The following is a 16,474-nucleotide window of genomic DNA, read 5'->3' as shown; positions in this document are numbered from 1 at the left end:
TTCTCAGGAACTTTTTATTCAGCTGAGAGGTCGTCATCACCTTTCAGTCCTTTGCACTATTTTTGCTGTTAATCCTCACCCGAGGACATTTTTTCTGTTGATTTTTAGAGCAAATGGAAGGGAGTGGGGGTGGGAGAGAGGGAGGGAGAAACATCGGTGTGAGAGAGACAGGTTGGTCGGTTGCCTCCTGAATGTGCCCAACCAGGCTGGGATTGAGCCTGAAAGCCGGGCATGTGCCCTGACCGGGGATCGAACCCTGTCTTCCAGTGTCAGTGTTCGGAAGTTCTGTGCATAAAGCTATCGGGCACCGCGTTGGGTCCTTTCCCTGGCCTGCACTTTCTAAACGGCATGGAAGCCGCACGCTGAGGAGCTTTGGTGTCTGGTAAGGTTGGTGATTGTCATAACGGATCTCCGTCTGCGTTGTTGCTGGCCTGCGGCTCTCTCCTTTTCTCATAAATGGCTCCTTTTCTTCAAACACGTAATTGTGGGGTTCTCTGAATCCCTTCCAGAAGGCAGGTCCTGTCCCTCCGCCCCAGGAGGGGTGCTGACACCCGCCCCCCCAGCGCAGGGAGGAGAGCCTGCGGAGCAGGTCTGGGGGCGTGGCTGGCTTCGGCCCGCATCGCTCAGCACGGGAGGGAGCTCCCCGCAGGCCCTGGGCAGGCAGGGCAGCCTTCCTTCCAGGGTTGGGGGTGATTCTTGGGATAGTCTTCTGCCCACGCCCCGCCGCCGAGGCCGGGAGTCTCAGGAGGAAGTGCCTGGGGCTCCCTGCAGACGCTCTGATGCTTTTCAGAAGATGCTTTTCATACTCAGCGCCCGGGGGTTGGCGGTTTTCCCAGAAGGGCTGGTCTGGGTCCCAGAACACCAGTTCCTGGGCACCCGTGCCGCCTGGCGCTGCCCTCGGGAGCCTCCTGGCTGCCCCGTCGCCCCTCACCCGCCAGGGCTCAGGCCCCGGCCTCCGCCGCCTCCACACACCCTCTCGGGCGCCCACACATCCCCTCCATCAGCGCCTCTAGCGGAGCCGGTCTTGATCCCACGGCGGGGAGCTGGCCCGGCCTCCCAGCCCCTCCGTGGGCCCCGCTTAGCCTCGGGGTGCACGGGGCCAGAGCCGCCGCCAGCCTGGAGGGTCGTCCTGGACACAACACGTGTGTGGGTTCCGTGTCTGCTCAGGGCACACGCCTGGATTGCGCCTCAGCCCCCGGTCGGGCGAGCACCATAGGTGTTTCTCTCTCCCTCTCTTTCTAAAAATCCACAGAATAGACCCTTGGGTGACATTTCTCTTTTCTTTTTTAAGAGCCGCCTGACAGAGCTGCCACCTGGGGTGCTGTGCCTGCTCACCCCCCCCCCCCCCGCCCCTCTGTGCCTGCCCAGCCCCGGCCCCTGCCTCACGCGCGGGCTCCGCCCTGTCCCGGGCCCCGGTTCCCGCTCAACGGCTGCTCCGGCTCCCGTCGGCTCCCGGAAGCTGCGGCTGCTTTGCATTGGCACCGGGGCCCCCTCCTCAGACCCCGCCTGAACCGGAGCCGTGACTCAGCCAGGCTGTCGGCAGAGGGCGGCTGGCAGACGTGTGTTCCTGGAGTACCCGCCGGCCGGGGACTGCCCCGGCCCCAAAACCAGACACCCGGGGAGCCCCCTGCTCCCCCACCTCCCCATCCTCCCCACGGGGCCTGGAGGCCTGAGAGGAGGGGGCTCGGCCCAGGACCACCCCACTCCCCGAGGAGGGGCCAGAGGCCTGGGGTGCCTGGAGCCAAGGCAGCGCCCACGGATGAGCAGAGGCCCAGCTTCCGGGAGGCACTCAGTCCCCTGCCTGCTGGCTCCCCGCCCGGGTGTCTGAGAAACTGAAACTCTCTGGCAAGCAGCAGGATCTGAGAGAGGGGTAGGGGGGCGGGGAGGGGGGCGGGGAGGGGTCAGGGTGGAGGGGGGACAGGAGGCCCATGGAGGGCTGCCTGTCTGCATTGCCACTGGCCACTACACCCTCCCCAACCAGGTCCCTTCAGCCCACGAGCTGATGCTCTAACCATTCGACCATCCTGGCCAGGGCTATGCTATTTCTTATGGAGCCCCCACCCCATCCAGGTGCCTGCGCCCCACAACCCAAGCCCCTCAGCTGCCAAGACCCAGCCTGAAGGCCCCACGCCCACAGGCAGGTCAGAACCAGCCCCTCCCCCGAGCCCCAGCTGGAGGTCAGGGCCAAGGCGGCCGGTCATTCGCTCACTCTGCTGGCCCAGGCTCTGCACCGCCTCCCACCCCTGGCGCTGAGCGAGGGCCACCCCTCACCTGCCCTGCAGCTGGCCTGGGCTGTGCTGTCAGCGGGCCATGGGGCCATGTGGCCGGGGGTGGGGGGCCCTGGGACTCTCTGAGCTCAGGCTGGGGTGTTCCAGCCGCCCCCACCCCAGCCCAGACAGGATGAGGGGCTGGAGGAGAGGACGTGGCCATTTAGGGGATTGGGGAGGGGCGGCTGCAGCCTGGAGCCTCCAGCCTCAGAGTGACCCCCGGGCGCAGCCTTTCCCAGCCCGAGGGGCAGCGGGGCTCCGGGGCTGGAGTGGAGTCCGGCCGCTCAGGGGTGCTGTCCCGCCCCGGGGAGGGGGGGGTAGGTGCCACCGATCGCTCCCACAGCCAACACGGCAGAGCCCTCCTTGGCCCCCGCCCACCCCTGCCCTCAGGGAGAGTCACACCCAGGACCACCGGGGTGGGGTGTCCCCGACCCCTCCCCGCCGTTCACTCCGGGGAACCCGTTCCGTCAGGCTTCAGGAGTCTGGCAGCTCGAACCCCAGGGCGTCGGACCAGCGCCCTGGGAGCCAGCTGGGCGGGCGGGGCGGGCGGGGTGGCCGGCCCCCTTGGGCTCTGCTCCAGGGGAGGAGGGTGCTGGGTGCCCCACGCCAAGGAGCCTGAGCAGAGTGTCAGCGGGGAGGCAGGAGAGCGGCCACGGGCACCTGCGGGCTCCCATCCCCACTCGCACACGCGTGCACACACGCGTGCGCACACACGCACACACACGCACGCACACACGCACGCACACGCAGCCATGCCGGCCGGGAGAGCCCTCGCCCTCACGCTCCTGGCCCTGACCTGCAGCACCCCCGGGGGCCTGGCCGTGCCCCGGGTCACAGACTGCGGCCTCACCTGCTCTCCGGTGAGCTCCCCCCACGCAGGCATCTGGAGGGGCCCTGGCTTGGGGTGGGCGCTGGCCAGGAGCCGGGCACGGGGAGCCGCGGATGTGTGCAGGGTGGTGGGGGTGGAGGGGTGCAGGGGGTGCAGGGGTGCAGGTGGGTGAGGTGGGTGCAGGGGGTGGTCGGAGGCTGAGGGCCCTGTGCCCGGCCTCTCCGAGGGGATGAGGGGATGGTCGGATGGTGGGGGGTCTGGGCCCAGCCCCCGGCTCTCCCCGCTCCCCTGCGCCGAGGAGGAAGTGCTTCGGGGAACTCTCCGTCCGGGAGGGAGGGGCCGGGCGGGGGTGTCCCGGGACTTTTAGGGCAGCAGGTGACTCAGCCGGGGGGGGGGGGGGGGGGTCCTGGCACATCTGCCCAAGGAGGTGCCCCAGGCCCAGGCGGTGGCTCAGGGGGTGCAGGGGGTGGGGGTGGAGGGGGTGGAGGGGTGCGGGGAGGAGGGTGCGGGCTGCCCTGTGCGGGGAGGAGGGTGCTGGGTGCCCTGTGCGGGGGGAGGAGGGTGCGGGGTGCCCTGTGCGGGGGGAGGAGGGTGCTGGGTGCCCCGTGCGGGGGGAGGAGGGTGCTGGGTGCCCCGTGCGGGGGGAGGAGGGTGCTGGGTGCCCCGTGCGGGGGGAGGAGGGTGCTGGGTGCCCTGTGCGGGGAGGAGGGTGTTGGGTGCCCTGTGCGGGGAGGAGGGTGCTGGGTGCCCTGTGCGGGGAGGAGGGTGCTGGGTGCCCTGTGCGGGGAGGAGGGTGCTGGGTGCCCTGTGCGGGGAGGAGGGTGCGGGGTGCCCTGTGCGGGGGGAGGAGGGTGCTGGGTGCCCTGTGCGGGGGGAGGAGGGTGCTGGGTGCCCTGTGCGGGGGGTGGAGGGTGCTGGGTGCCCTGTGCGGGGGGAGGAGGGTGCGGGGTGCCCTGTGCGGGGAGGAGGGTGCGGGGTGCCCCGTGCGGGGGGAGGAGGGTGCGGGGTGCCCTGTGCGGGGAGGAGGGTGCGGGGTGCCCCGTGCGGGGGGAGGAGGGTGCTGGGTGCCCCGTGCGGGGAGGAGGGTGCGGGGTGCCCTGTGCGGGGAGGAGGGTGCTGGGTGCCCCGTGCGGGGAGGAGGGTGCTGGGTGCCCTGTGCGGGGAGGAGGGTGCTGGGTGCCCTGTGCGGGGAGGAGGGTGCGGGGTGCCCTGTGCGGGGAGGAGGGTGCTGGGGGCAGACGGAGCTGCAGGAGGAGGAGGGAGGGGAAGTGGGGGGAGGGGGGAGGGAGGACACAGCAGACCTCTGTCCCCTCCCGTCCCTGAGGGCGCTCCAGGCCTGGGCCACGCCCTCGCCGACCTGAAGTCGGGCTGGGAGGACCAGGACAGAGTCAGGTCACGTGTCACCCCCGGGAGCAGGGAGGGGGGCCTCGGGGTGCCTGGGCCTCGGGGGCCCCCGTCCCCCGGGTGAGCCCCGGACGCCGGCCCCTCCTCTGGCTGACGGGCTGGGCTGGTGGGGGCGCAGAGGGGACCAGACCCCTCAGAAATGTGCCCCTCGGGGTCCCCCCACAGACACCCCCCATCGGCCTCGGGCCGGGAACCCCCGGGAAGCCCAGTGGGAAACCCCAGCGACTTCCCTCCCTCCGTGCGGCCGGACGCCAGGACGCCGGGTTCCGGGGGTTTCTGGCCTCGGCCTTCCCGGCTGGTCCCGCGTCCCCGTCTCAGAAGGCCTGCCGTGAGGCCACACCCTGCCCCGTCCGTGCTCCCCTGCCCCGTCCGTGCTCCCCTGCCCCGTCCGTGCTCTCTGCCCCCATCCGTGCTCTCTGCCCCGTCCGTGCTCTCTGCCCCCATCCGTGCTCCCCTGCCCCGTCCGTGCTCCCCTGCCCCGTCAGTGCTCCCCTGCCCCGTCCGTGCTCTCTGCCCCCGTCCGTGCTCCCCTGCCCCGTCAGTGCTCCCCTGCCCCGTCAGTGCTCCCCTGCCCCGTCCGTGCTCTCTGCCCCGTCCGTGCTCTCTGCCCCGTCCGTGCTCTCTGCTCCGTCCGTGCTCTCTGCCCCCGTCCGTGCTCTCTGCCCCGTCCGTGCTCTCTGCCCCGTCCGTGCTCCCCTGCCCCGTCCGTGCTCTCCTGCCCCGTCTGTGCTCTCCTGCCCCGTCCGTGCTCTCTGCCCCCATCCGTGCTCTCCTGCCCCGTCCGTGCTCCCCTGCCCCGTCCGTGCTCTCCTGCCCCGTCTGTGCTCTCCTGCCCCGTCCGTGCTCTCTGCCCCCATCCGTGCTCTCCTGCCCCGTCCGTGCTCTCTGCCCCGTCCGTGCTCTCTGCCCCCATCCGTGCTCTCCTGCCCCGTCCGTGCTCCCCTGCCCCATCTGTGATCCCCTGCCCCGTCCGTGCTCTCCTGCCCCGTCTGTGCTCTCCTGCCCCGTCCGTGCTCTCTGCCCCCATCCGTGCTCTCCTGCCCCGTCCGTGCTCTCTGCCCCGTCCGTGCTCTCTGCCCCATCCGTGCTCTCCTGCCCCGTCCGTGCTCCCCTGCCCCGTCCGTGATCCCCTGCCCCGTCCGTGCTCCCCTGCCCCGTCCGTGCTCTCTGCCCCGTCCGTGCTCCCCTGCCCCGTCCGTGCTCTCCTGCCCCGTCCGTGCTCCCCTGCCCCGTCCGTGCTCTCTGCCCTGTCCGTGCTCTCTGCCCCGTCCGTGCTCTCTGCCCCGTCGGTGCTCCCCTGGCCCGTCCGTGCTCCCCTGCCTCCGTCTGTGACCTCCTGCCCTCCCCCCTGGGCAGCCGCACGGCCAGACCGGGCAGGCAGGCAGCAGGTGGGGCTCCCACTCCCCCTCCTCCCGCCCCCCGGGCACCCGCAGGGCCAGGCCCTCATCTGGAGCCCCCCCAGCTTCCGGGGTCACGAGGCCAGTTCTCTCCGGGGAGGGGGCGGAGGCCCCGCTGTCGCCCTGACTGTCTCCGTGTCCCTGTGGGTCTCGCCCTCCAGTGGGGCTGGGTGGGCACGAAGCCCGGGCAGCAGGGCCTGAGCATCCGGGGCCCCGTCGCACCCTGGCTGAGTGACCCTGGCCACGGCCCGCGGCTGGGCGTCCACGGGGCAGCGTCCAGGCAGCACGGAGGAGGAGCTAGGGACTGGGCCCCCCAGCCCCCCAGGACTGCGGGCTCCCCGGCCTCCCCCAGGCGGGACCAGGAGGGGGGGCAGGGGGCCGAGCCGACCTCTCACCCTCTCTCTGTTTGTCTCCAGGGCTTCGTCTGCAGGCGTCGCGTGACCCGTGAGTGCCTCTGGGTGGGGGTCGCCTGGGTCAGGTCTGCCCACAGCGGGATCCCCCTCCCCGGCCGGGGCGCGGGCTCGGCGGGTGTGGGGTCTCACTCCCCGTCCTCTGTGCCCGGCCAGGGAGGAAGAGAAACCCCGTCCGCATTTCTCTTTCAGCTCAGCCCCTGGATAAATGTTTACTGATGTCAGAGAGGAAGGGAGAGGGAGAGAGAGAACATCGGTGATGAGAATCATCCGTCGGCTGCCTCCTGCACGCCCCCCACTGGGGATCGGACCTGCCACTGGCCACGTGCCCTGCCCGGGAACGGACCCTGACCTTCTCCTTGGTGCTCGGCTCAGCCACGAAGCCAGCCGGCCTGGGTCCATTCCTCCTTTTAAAATGCATCTGTTACATTCAAAATCCTTTTCTTGAAATATTAGTGCTTGTTGCATGTAACATTGTTAAATTTAAAAGTTTTTCTTGAAAACAAAGAAAATAAACCAGGTTTTTCCCCCTAAAAAGATACAATACAATACAATACATCTGTTAGCGCTGGCCGGTGTGCTCAGTGGGTAGAGCGTTGGCCTGCAGACCCAGGTTTGATTCCGATCAAGGGCACACCCCTTGGTTGCAGGCTCCTCCCCGGCCTGGGCCCTGGTCAGAGCTCATGCAGCGACTGATGTTTCTCTCACATCGATGTTTCTCTCTGCCTCCCCCTACCCCTCCCCTCTCTCCCTGAAGATGGAAAAATACCCTCTAGGGAGGGTTTTAAACAACAGACAGATGTGTGGGGCTGACGGCGCCCTCTGCTGGTTGCTGCCCCGGGCCCTCCACTGCGGCTGGGAGCAGGCCTCTCCCTGGCCGGGGTGCGGGTGTCCCGTGGGGTGCGGGGTGCTGCCCCTCTGGTCCTCCCCCGGCCGCAGGTGCTGCCCGCGTGCTCAGCGGGCGGAATGCTCTCCCCGGCGCCCCCGCCTCCCGGGACCCTGGCCGCTGCCTCTCAGACGGTCCGCCCGCTCGCTCAGCTCCGGGGCAGCCTGCCCCCCGGCCTGGCCCCACGCCTGGTGCCCAGCGGACAGGCTGACCGGGCCGGCCGCCCGCCCTCCCCCGGGGACGGGCCCTGGCTGCCCTGGGCCAGGCCCCGAGGCCCCGCCCGGCCGTGCGCCGGAGCGCCCCCCGCAGCCTGGCCCCGGAGCTTCCCTGGGCTCCCGGAGCCGTGCCTCACCCTGCGCCCTCCCCAGGGGACGTCCTGAGCAGCTTCTGCAGGCAGCCCCCCGCGTCCCTGCCCCGGCCGGTCCTGGGGGCCCTGACCCTCTCCACCGCCATGAGGTGTGCCCCCCAGGGCGGCTGCTCCCTGCTGCTGCGCGTGCAGGCCTCCCTCCGGCTGCAGGGTGAGGGGTCACCCGGACGGGAGGGCTGGGGGGGGCGGCTGGCAGGGAGCCCGGTCACTGCACCCCCGGAGGAGGGAGGGGGGAGGGCCTCCCGCCGCGGGCTGACGGCCGCCGGCCTCCCTCCCTCCCCGCACAGAGAGCCTGCGGGGCCTGGAGGCCTGCACCCAGAGCATGGACACGCAGCAGACACGCTGCCAGGGCGTGCGCGTCCCCAGAGCCGCTCGCCGGCGGCAGGCGGGGCAGGAGGTGAGGCAGCTCTGAGCCCAGGCCTTAGCCAAGCGGCAGCCACTGCCCTCGGCCTGCTCCTGCCCGCCGCCCGCCACCTGTCCCCGCCTGGCCCGGCCCTGCCACCGACACCCAGGGACGGGCGCCCCTTCCGCTCTGCTTTCAGACCCTGCTTCCGGCTGTGTTCAGTGGAGCTGGCCTGGCCGGGGAGGGCGGGCAGGGGCCGGGGAGGCTGGGCAGGGGCCGGGGAGCGCGAGCAGGGGCTGGAGAGGGTGGGCAGGGGCCGGGGAGGGCAGGCAGGGGCCGGGGAGGCTGGGCAGGGGCCCGGGAGGGCAGGCAGGTGCCGGGGAGCGCGGGCAGGGGAGGGGCCGGGGAGGGTGGGCGGGCAGGGGCCGGGGAGGGCGGGCTGGGGCCGGGGAGGCTGGGCAGGGGCCGGGGAGGGCAGGCAGGGGCCAGGTCACACCTCTATCTGCCCAGCTCCAGGTGCACTTCGACTGCTTCGAGGTCAGCGCAGCCCAGAGCGTCCACGTCACCCTGAGGACTGTCCCCCACTTCTGCGGGGTGCAGCTGGAACAGCAGTACCAAGTGGAAGGTGAGGGCCCAGGGGGCCGGCTGGCCCGGATGGAGCTGCCATCTGGCTTCTGGAGCCTGATGGAGAGGAGACGCGACCGGGGCGGGGGCAGGGCCCATCCCCGCCGTCATCTGGCTAATTTGGGGCGCTGCCTCTCCGGAGAGGCCCAGTTGGGGGGATGGCCTGGCCGCGCAGGCTGAGCCCCCTTTGCCTGTCACTTGCAGACTGTGGAGACGAGGACGTGAGGCGGAACCTGCCGGAATGCCGTGGTGAGCCCTCCCCAGGGGGATACAGCCTCCCTGAGGGGCCACCACCACCCTCCCCTGGGTCTTCTTCCACCCCGCCTCCGAAATCAAGATGGGGTCCTGCAGGGCCACCCCGAGCTCTCAGGACAGGAGGAACCTGTGTCTGGTGCCTCTGGTCCCAGGGTGCCCCCCTCACCCCCACAGCCGGGAAGCTGTCCTACTGGGTGGATCGCAGCCGCAAGGTCGTCCTGGTGCAGCTGCCCGAGGCCCCTGAGGGCACCGACCACTACGTGCGGCTCTGCCTCAAGTGGTTCGCCTGCGAGGACGCGGGCGCCCTGGTGCGGGTGAGCCCAGGCCCAGGCCCTGTGCACAACCTCCAGCCCGGAACAGGCCCCGCCCCGACGCAAGCCCCGCCCCTCAGCGTGCTCTCAGTCCCCTGGCCCCGCCCACCCAGACCCTGTCCCTCCGCTGCTCACAGCCCGCCCCATCCACTGCAGGCTCTGCCCACCATAGGCCCCGCCCATATCAGACCACGCCTAATACAGGCCACGCCCAGTGGAGGCCCCGCCCCAGCCTGCGCCATGTCCAAGCCCCGCCCCTCAGCTGCTCTCAGTCCCCTGGCTCCACCCACCCAGACCTCACCCACGTCCAAGCCCCGCCCCTCAGATCCAAGCCCCGCCCCCAGCCTGAGCCACGTCCAAGCCCCATCCCTCAACTGCTCTGTCCCCCTGGCCCCGCCCACCCAGACCCACCCCGCCCACTGCAGGCTCTGCCCACCATAGGCCCCGCCCATATCAGGCCCCGCCTAGTGCAGGCCCCGCCCAGTGAAGGCCCCGCCCACGGGCTGCAGCACCTCAGCCATCGTCCCCGCAGGTGGCCGCGAACAGCATCTCGGGGGCGGTTGCCCTGCCCTACAGCCAGGAGCTGCCCTGCCTGTGCCTGGAGGTCAGTGCGGCGGGAGGTCAGTGCGGGGGGAGGTCAGTGCGGCGGGAGGTCAGTGCGGGGGGAGGTCAGTGCGGCGGGAGGTCAGTCGGGGGGAGGTCAGTGCGGGGGGAGGTCAGTCGGGGGGAGGTCAGTGCGGGGGGAGGTCAGTGCGGGGGGAGGTCAGTCGGGGGGAGGTCAGTCGGGGGGAGGTCAGTCGGGGGGAGGTCAGTCGGGGGGAGGTCAGTGCGGGGGGAGGTCAGTCGGGGGGAGGTCAGTGCGGGGGGGGGAGGTCAGTGCGGGGGGAGGTCAGTGCGGGGGGAGGTCAGTGGGGGGGAGGTCAGTCGGGGGGAGGTCAGTCGGGGGGAGGTCAGTCGGGGGGAGGTCAGTGGGGGGAGGTCAGTCGGGGGGAGGTCAGTCGGGGGGAGGTCAGTGCGGGGGGGAGGTCAGTCGGGGGGAGGTCAGTGGGGGGGAGGTCAGTCGGGGGGAGGTCAGTCGGGGGGAGGTCAGTCGGGGGGAGGTCAGTGGGGGGGAGGTCAGTCGGGGGGAGGTCAGTCGGGGGGAGGTCAGTGCGGGGGGGAGGTCAGTCGGGGGGAGGTCAGTGGGGGGGAGGTCAGTCGGGGGGAGGTCAGTCGGGGGGAGGTCAGTCGGGGGGAGGTCAGTCGGGGGAGGTCAGTGGGGGGGAGGTCAGTCGGGGGGAGGTCAGTCGGGGGGAGGTCAGTGCGGGGGGGAGGTCAGTCGGGGGGAGGTCAGTGCGGGGGGAGGTCAGTCGGGGGGAGGTCAGTGCGGGGGGAGGTCAGTCGGGGGGAGGTCAGTCGGGGGGAGGTCAGTGCGGGGGGGGAGGTCAGTGCGGGGGGAGGTCAGTGCGGGGGGAGGTCAGTCGGGGGGAGGTCAGTGCGGGGGGAGGTCAGTCGGGGGGAGGTCAGTCGGGGGGAGGTCAGTCGGGGGGAGGTCAGTCGGGGGGAGGTCAGTCGGGGGGAGGTCAGTCGGGGGGAGGTCAGTCGGGGGGAGGTCAGTGCGGGGGGAGGTCAGTCGGGGGGAGGTCAGTCGGGGGGAGGTCAGTCGGGGGGAGGTCAGTCGGGGGGAGGTCAGTGGGGGGGAGGTCAGTCGGGGGGAGGTCAGTCGGGGGGAGGTCAGTGCGGGGGGAGGTCAGTCGGGGGGAGGTCAGTGGGGGGAGGTCAGTCGGGGGGAGGTCAGTCGGGGGGAGGTCAGTCGGGGGGAGGTCAGTCGGGGGGAGGTCAGTCGGGGGAGGTCAGTCGGGGGAGGTCAGTCGGGGGGAGGTCAGTGGGGGGAGGTCAGTCGGGGGGAGGTCAGTCGGGGGGAGGTCAGTGCGGGGGGGAGGTCAGTCGGGGGGAGGTCAGTGGGGGGGAGGTCAGTCGGGGGGAGGTCAGTCGGGGGGAGGTCAGTCGGGGGAGGTCAGTCGGGGGGAGGTCAGTCGGGGGGAGGTCAGTCGGGGGGAGGTTAGTGCGGGGGGAGGTCAGTCGGGGGGGGAGGTCAGTCGGGGGGAGGTCAGTCGGGGGGGGAGGTCAGTCGGGGGGAGGTCAGTCGGGGGGAGGTCAGTGCGGGGGGAGGTCAGTCGGGGGGAGGTCAGTGCGGCGGGAGGTCAGTCGGGGGGAGGTCAGTGCGGGGGGAGGTCAGTCGGGGGGAGGTCAGTCGGGGGGAGGTCAGTCGGGGGGAGGTCAGTCGGGGGAGGTCAGTCGGGGGGAGGTCAGTCGGGGGGAGGTCAGTCGGGGGGAGGTCAGTCGGGGGGAGGTCAGTCGGGGGGAGGTCAGTCGGGGGGAGGTCAGTGCGGGGAGGTCAGTGCGGGGGGAGGTCAGTCGGGGGGAGGTCAGTCGGGGGGAGGTCAGTGCGGGGGGAGGTCAGTCGGGGGGAGGTCAGTGGGGGGGGAGGTCAGTGCGGGGAGGTCAGTCGGGGGGAGGTCAGTCGGGGGGAGGTCAGTCGGGGGGAGGTCAGTGCGGGGAGGTCAGTCGGGGGGAGGTCAGTCGGGGGGAGGTCAGTCGGGGGGAGGTCAGTCGGGGGGAGGTCAGTGCGGGGAGGTTAGTGGGGCAGCCGCGGCCCCGGGCACAGGGACGGCCCCGCTGACCTGCCTCTCCACAGAGCTGGTCTGCGAGCCCGGACGCCGTGCGGACCCAGACCTGCCCCTTCGAGCTCGGCGAGTGCCCCGTGATGGGGGGCGGGGGGAGGGGGAGGGGAGGGGAGGAGGGGGAGGAGGGGGGTGGAGAGGGAGTGGAGGGGGAGGGGCGTGGCCAGGAGGGTCCTCTGGTGCCCGGCCGAGGCGGGGCACAGCTGGGGGCGGGTCAGGACCCCCGAGGGAGACCTGCCCCTCAGGCCCGGCCCGGGCCACCTTCCCGCAGGCGGAGGTCCCACTGCAGCTGGGGGCCCGGCTGACCTGGGGGCCCGGCTGACCTGGGGGCCGGCTGACCTGGGGCCCGGCTGACCTGGGGGCCGGCTGACCTGGGGCCCGGCTGACCTGGGGCCCGGCTGACCTGGGGGCCCGGCTGACCTGGGGGCCCGGCTGACCTGGGGCCCGGCTGACCGGGGGCCCGGCTGACCTGGGGCCCGGCTGACCTGGGGCCCGGCTGACCTGGGGGCCCGGCTGACCTGGGGCCCGGCTGACCGGGGGCCCGGCTGACCTGGGGCCCGGCTGACCTGGGGCCCGGCTGACCTGGGGGCCCTACAGACACAGAGGCGCTGTGGGCAGCCGTCCACTACCACCCGGCCAGCCAGGCGCTGAGCTGGGAGCCGGCCTGCCTGCTGAGTGGCCTCGTGAGCCTGTGCTGGCGCCCGGGGCCCGGGCCCCGCTGCCTGGAGCTGCAGGACTCCCGGCGGCCGGCCCACGGCAGGGTGAGGGCCATGGGGTGAGGGCCATGGGGGTGAGGGCCATGGGGGTGAGGGCCATGGGGGTGAGGGCCATGGGGGGCGGGGTGGGTGCCCATGGGCAGGGGCGGGGTTGGCACAGGCCTCAGGCCCTGACCCCGCCCGCAGGTGCAGTACTCTCTGGTGGACACCCAGCCCCAGCTCTGCCTCCAGGTGAGGGGCTGGGCCGGGAGAGGGTGGCCACAGCCAGGAGGCCAGCAGCCCTATCCCCAAGGACCCCCCCCTGCAGGCCTCACTCAGCCTGGGCCACCCTCTGCCCCTCCGGGTCTGACGGTGGGTGGTGCTCAGGCTGGGGTGGGAGTCAGGGCCGAGGGCTGGGCAGATGCCCCCAGCCGCACCCCCAGCCGCCCTCCCCCAGCTGCCCTCCCCCAGCCGCCCGCCCCCAGGCGCCCCCAGCCCCCCGTCCTCCCTGCAGTTCTCCACCAGCCTGGGCTTCCATGTGAGGTGCCCCTTCCAGCAGCTGCGCTTCCCAGGTGAGCACCCCCTGTGCCCCCCCCCAGCTGTGACCTCTGCCTGGGGAGGCAGCAAAGGGGGGGAGGAGGAGGGGAGAGGCAGGAGGGAAGACAGGGGAGGGAGGACAGGGGGGGAGGACAGGGGAGGCAGGAAGGGGCGGCGGGCCTCAGCCCTCCACCCTCAGCCTGGAAGATGACCATCGGCCCAGCACCGTCCGGGACCCACCTCCGCGTCGCCTTCTCCTCGCCCGGCCCCGCCCGCTTCCGGGTGAGCCTGTGCCGTGGGCGGGAGACGTGGCCCCGGGCCTGCCACCGAACCCTGCAGGCCCCCACCCTCCCCGCAGCCTCGGTGAGCGGCCGACCCCTGACCCCTGACCCCAGTCCTCCTCCACCCCCACCCTCCGCCAGGCCAGGGCCGCCTGCGGGGGAGTGAGCAGGGGGCTGACCCCATGCTACACACACACACACACACACACACACACACACACATGCGCGCGGACATACGCACATGCACGGACATACATGCACACACACATGCGGACATACGCACGCGCATGCACACATGGACACACAGACACGCACGGACACACAGGTGTGCATGAGGGTCAGGGACAGGGCCCTGCACTGTCCCCTCCCAGGCTGACGGCACGGAGGACCCTGCCTTCGTGGACGTTCCCAGGGACGAGGCCTGTGGGCCTGACACGTGCATCCAGGTGGGGTGCCTGCCCAGCCCCCACTCGCCTGTCTCCCCCCCCCCCTGCTGGCCCAGCAGCCTCTGCGGCCCCCCTCTGGGCACGGGGGGCATGCACAGCAGGGCCCGGGCCACACTGACCCCCCCCCCCGCAGGGCTGGAGAGCCGACCTGCACTTCTCAGCCCCCCAGCAGCTGTGCGGCGCCCCGTGCTGTGAGTGCCCCACCTGCTCCGCGGGGGTATGGAGGGCCTGGCCCTGCCCCCCGTCTCCCAGTCGGGATGGGTGTGGGGTGCACCACACAGGAGATGGGGGTGGGGGGGTCACCACCCAGTCAGGCCAGACAGAGGCGAGGCCTGGCCCCTCCTGGGTGCCCGGCCCCCTCCTGAGTGTCCACCACCCTGATCGGGCGCTGCCTCCTTCTGTCCAGGAGCTGGGATGTGCCTCAGGCCAGACTCCCAGGACCTCCGCGCCCCCCGCCCCCAGGCTCTGCCTCAGGACACCACAGCTGGGTGCCAGCACCCTCCCAGCCTCCACACGCCCCCCCCCCGTGTGGGGGAGGGAGAGGGTGGCCCCTCTGGAGGCCCTGCACACCCCGTCCTTGTAGATGGGCCAGGCTGGAGGGGGTGGGGAGGGGGAGGTGGCCGTGGGGCTCCAGGCCCCCCGCCCCGGGTCTGCAGCCCGTGCTCACCACGCCTCCTCTGGGGCCTCTGCCCACCTTTACCTAAACTGGACAAGAGCGAGGGGCCTCTGCAGACGCCGTGGCCTCCGGCATAGGAAACGTTCCGGAAGCCACGGAAGAACACGGAGCTCCGAGCACGCCCAGCGGCCTGGCCCCTGCCCCCCGTCTCCCAGTCGGGATGGGTGTGGGGTGCACCACACAGGAGGCGGGGGCAGGGTCTGCGAACCCGGCGGCCCGGGCACCTCCACCCCCACGGAGCGAGCCCACGGGCAGCCACGGAAACAGCCCACGGGCAGCCACGGAAACAGCCCACGGGCAGCCACGGAAACAGCGCCCGCCGTGTGCAAAAGCCCGGAGCGGGCGCCAGGCTGAGGTGCATGCCTCCCGGGGGCGGGGGCGTGTACACGGGGCCCAGCCCTCAGGAGGACGGGGAGACAATCTCCGCGGAGGAGGCACTGGCGCTCATGGTGGGAAGACGGGTTATTAACCCGCCGCTGCTCTCCGAAGCGGCATCCAGACCTCACGCCGTCTCCCTCAGAAACCCCAACGGGAAGTCCCACCCTGAATGCAGGCGGGATGACAGAGGACCTGAACCGGCACATCATCTCGGAAAAGAACAAAGCCGGGCCCGGCTGGCGTGACTCCGGGGTTGACTTCCACCTTGAACCAGGAGGTCACGGTTCCATTCCCATCCAGGGCACAGGCGGGGGTTGCAGGCTCGATCCCCAGGGTGGGAGGCAGCCGATCCAGGATTCTCTCTCGTCATTAATGTGTCCGTCTCTCCCTCTCCCTTCCTCTCTGAAACCAATACAAATATTTTTTTAAATAAATAAGAGAACAAAGTTGGACTCACACCTTCCGAGTTCAAAACTTACTACAAAGCAGCAGTGACCGACAGAGGGTGGTCCCAGCCTGAGAACAGACATGGAGGCCAACAGAAGAGGGTGAAGGGTCAAGAAATAACCCCCCTCACCCTGACCAGTGTGGCTCAGTGGATAGAGCGTCGGTCTGCGGACTGAAGGGTCCCAGGTTCGATTCCTGTCAAGGGCATGTGCCTTGGATGCGGGCACATCACCAGTACGGGATGTGCAGGAGGCAGCTGGTTGATGTTTCTCTCTCATCGATGTTTCTAACTCTCTATCCCTCTACCCTCCTCTCTGTAAAAAATCAATTAAAAAAAAAAAGAACAGAGAATCTCTCTCCCTCCTCCCTGGCCCCCACTCGGACACAGTGCAGCCATCTGCAAACCAAGAAGAGAAGCAGCCCTAACCTGTTTAGCTCAGTGGGTAGAACATCAGCCTGTGGACTGAAAGATCCCGGGTTTGATTCTGATCAAGGGCATGTACCTTGGTGGCAGGCACATCCCCAGTTGGGGGCGTGCAGGAGGCAGCTGATCGATGTTTCTCTCTCATCAATGTTTCTAACTATCCCTCTCTCTTCCTCTCTGTAAAAAATCAATAATATATATATATATATATATATATATATATATATATATATATATATATATATATATATATATATGAGAGAGAGAGAGAGATGGAGAGAGGGACGCCATTCTGGTTCACATTTCAGAGACACGGCTGGGGACGCCGAAGAGAAACATTCCCGGCGTTCCAGGAAAAATGCCCAGAAAGGGGCTTTTCAGAAGGTGTGCAGGCATGTCACAGGGACAGAAAGAACACACAGGTTTCTGAAGAAAGGTTCTAAGCGAAGGGAGGGGAGGGGACCTGTTTGCATTGGGTGCTGCCGAAGACCAAAGGAAAACCAAGGACGCCTCAGAGGAGCGGAGGGACACTGTTTAACACCCCGGCCGGCTCAGGGGCGGCCTTCCACACCCGGGCGAAGGAGCACACACGGAGCCTCCCCCCATCTCCCTGTGGTCCTCGTCCTGCGAACACGGACTGTGCTTCTAGTCCTTTTCTCGGGCCTGCAAGAAGGCCACTGGGTGTTGGGGTCTCCAGGCCGTACCTTAGGGTCTGGCCGGGCGCCCGCGTTGATGACCCTCCCCTCCCTCCGGGCAGGGCACTGTCCACAGTGACAGGCTCTGCAGGACCAGTGTCTGGGAAGGAGAGAGGGACTTAATTACATACAGGTTATC

General features: G+C 70.1%; 1 protein-coding gene across 1 annotated transcript; it reads left to right on the top strand.

The window, feature by feature from the left end:
- Nucleotides 1-3,019: 3,019 nt before the first annotated feature.
- IL17REL (interleukin 17 receptor E like) lies at nucleotides 3,020-15,172 on the top strand (the record flags this gene model as incomplete). Its single annotated transcript, XM_084878307.1, has 16 exons — nucleotides 3,020-3,127; nucleotides 6,314-6,341; nucleotides 7,562-7,711; nucleotides 7,848-7,957; nucleotides 8,414-8,528; nucleotides 8,732-8,776; nucleotides 8,957-9,096; nucleotides 9,626-9,697; nucleotides 11,771-11,825; nucleotides 12,354-12,517; nucleotides 12,659-12,703; nucleotides 12,966-13,023; nucleotides 13,188-13,351; nucleotides 13,641-13,715; nucleotides 13,849-13,932; nucleotides 14,122-15,172. The coding sequence occupies 16 exons, from the start codon at nucleotides 3,020-3,022 to the stop codon at nucleotides 14,296-14,298; spliced, it is 1,590 nt and encodes a 529-aa protein (XP_084734433.1). The 3' UTR covers nucleotides 14,299-15,172.
- Nucleotides 15,173-16,474: the final 1,302 nt, after the last annotated feature.

This window comes from Pipistrellus hanaki (genome assembly GCF_964339955.1).
Source record: "Pipistrellus hanaki genome assembly, chromosome: 3".
Lineage (NCBI taxonomy): Eukaryota > Metazoa > Chordata > Mammalia > Chiroptera > Vespertilionidae > Pipistrellus > Pipistrellus hanaki.
This window is presented reverse-complemented; position numbering and strand designations above follow the sequence as displayed.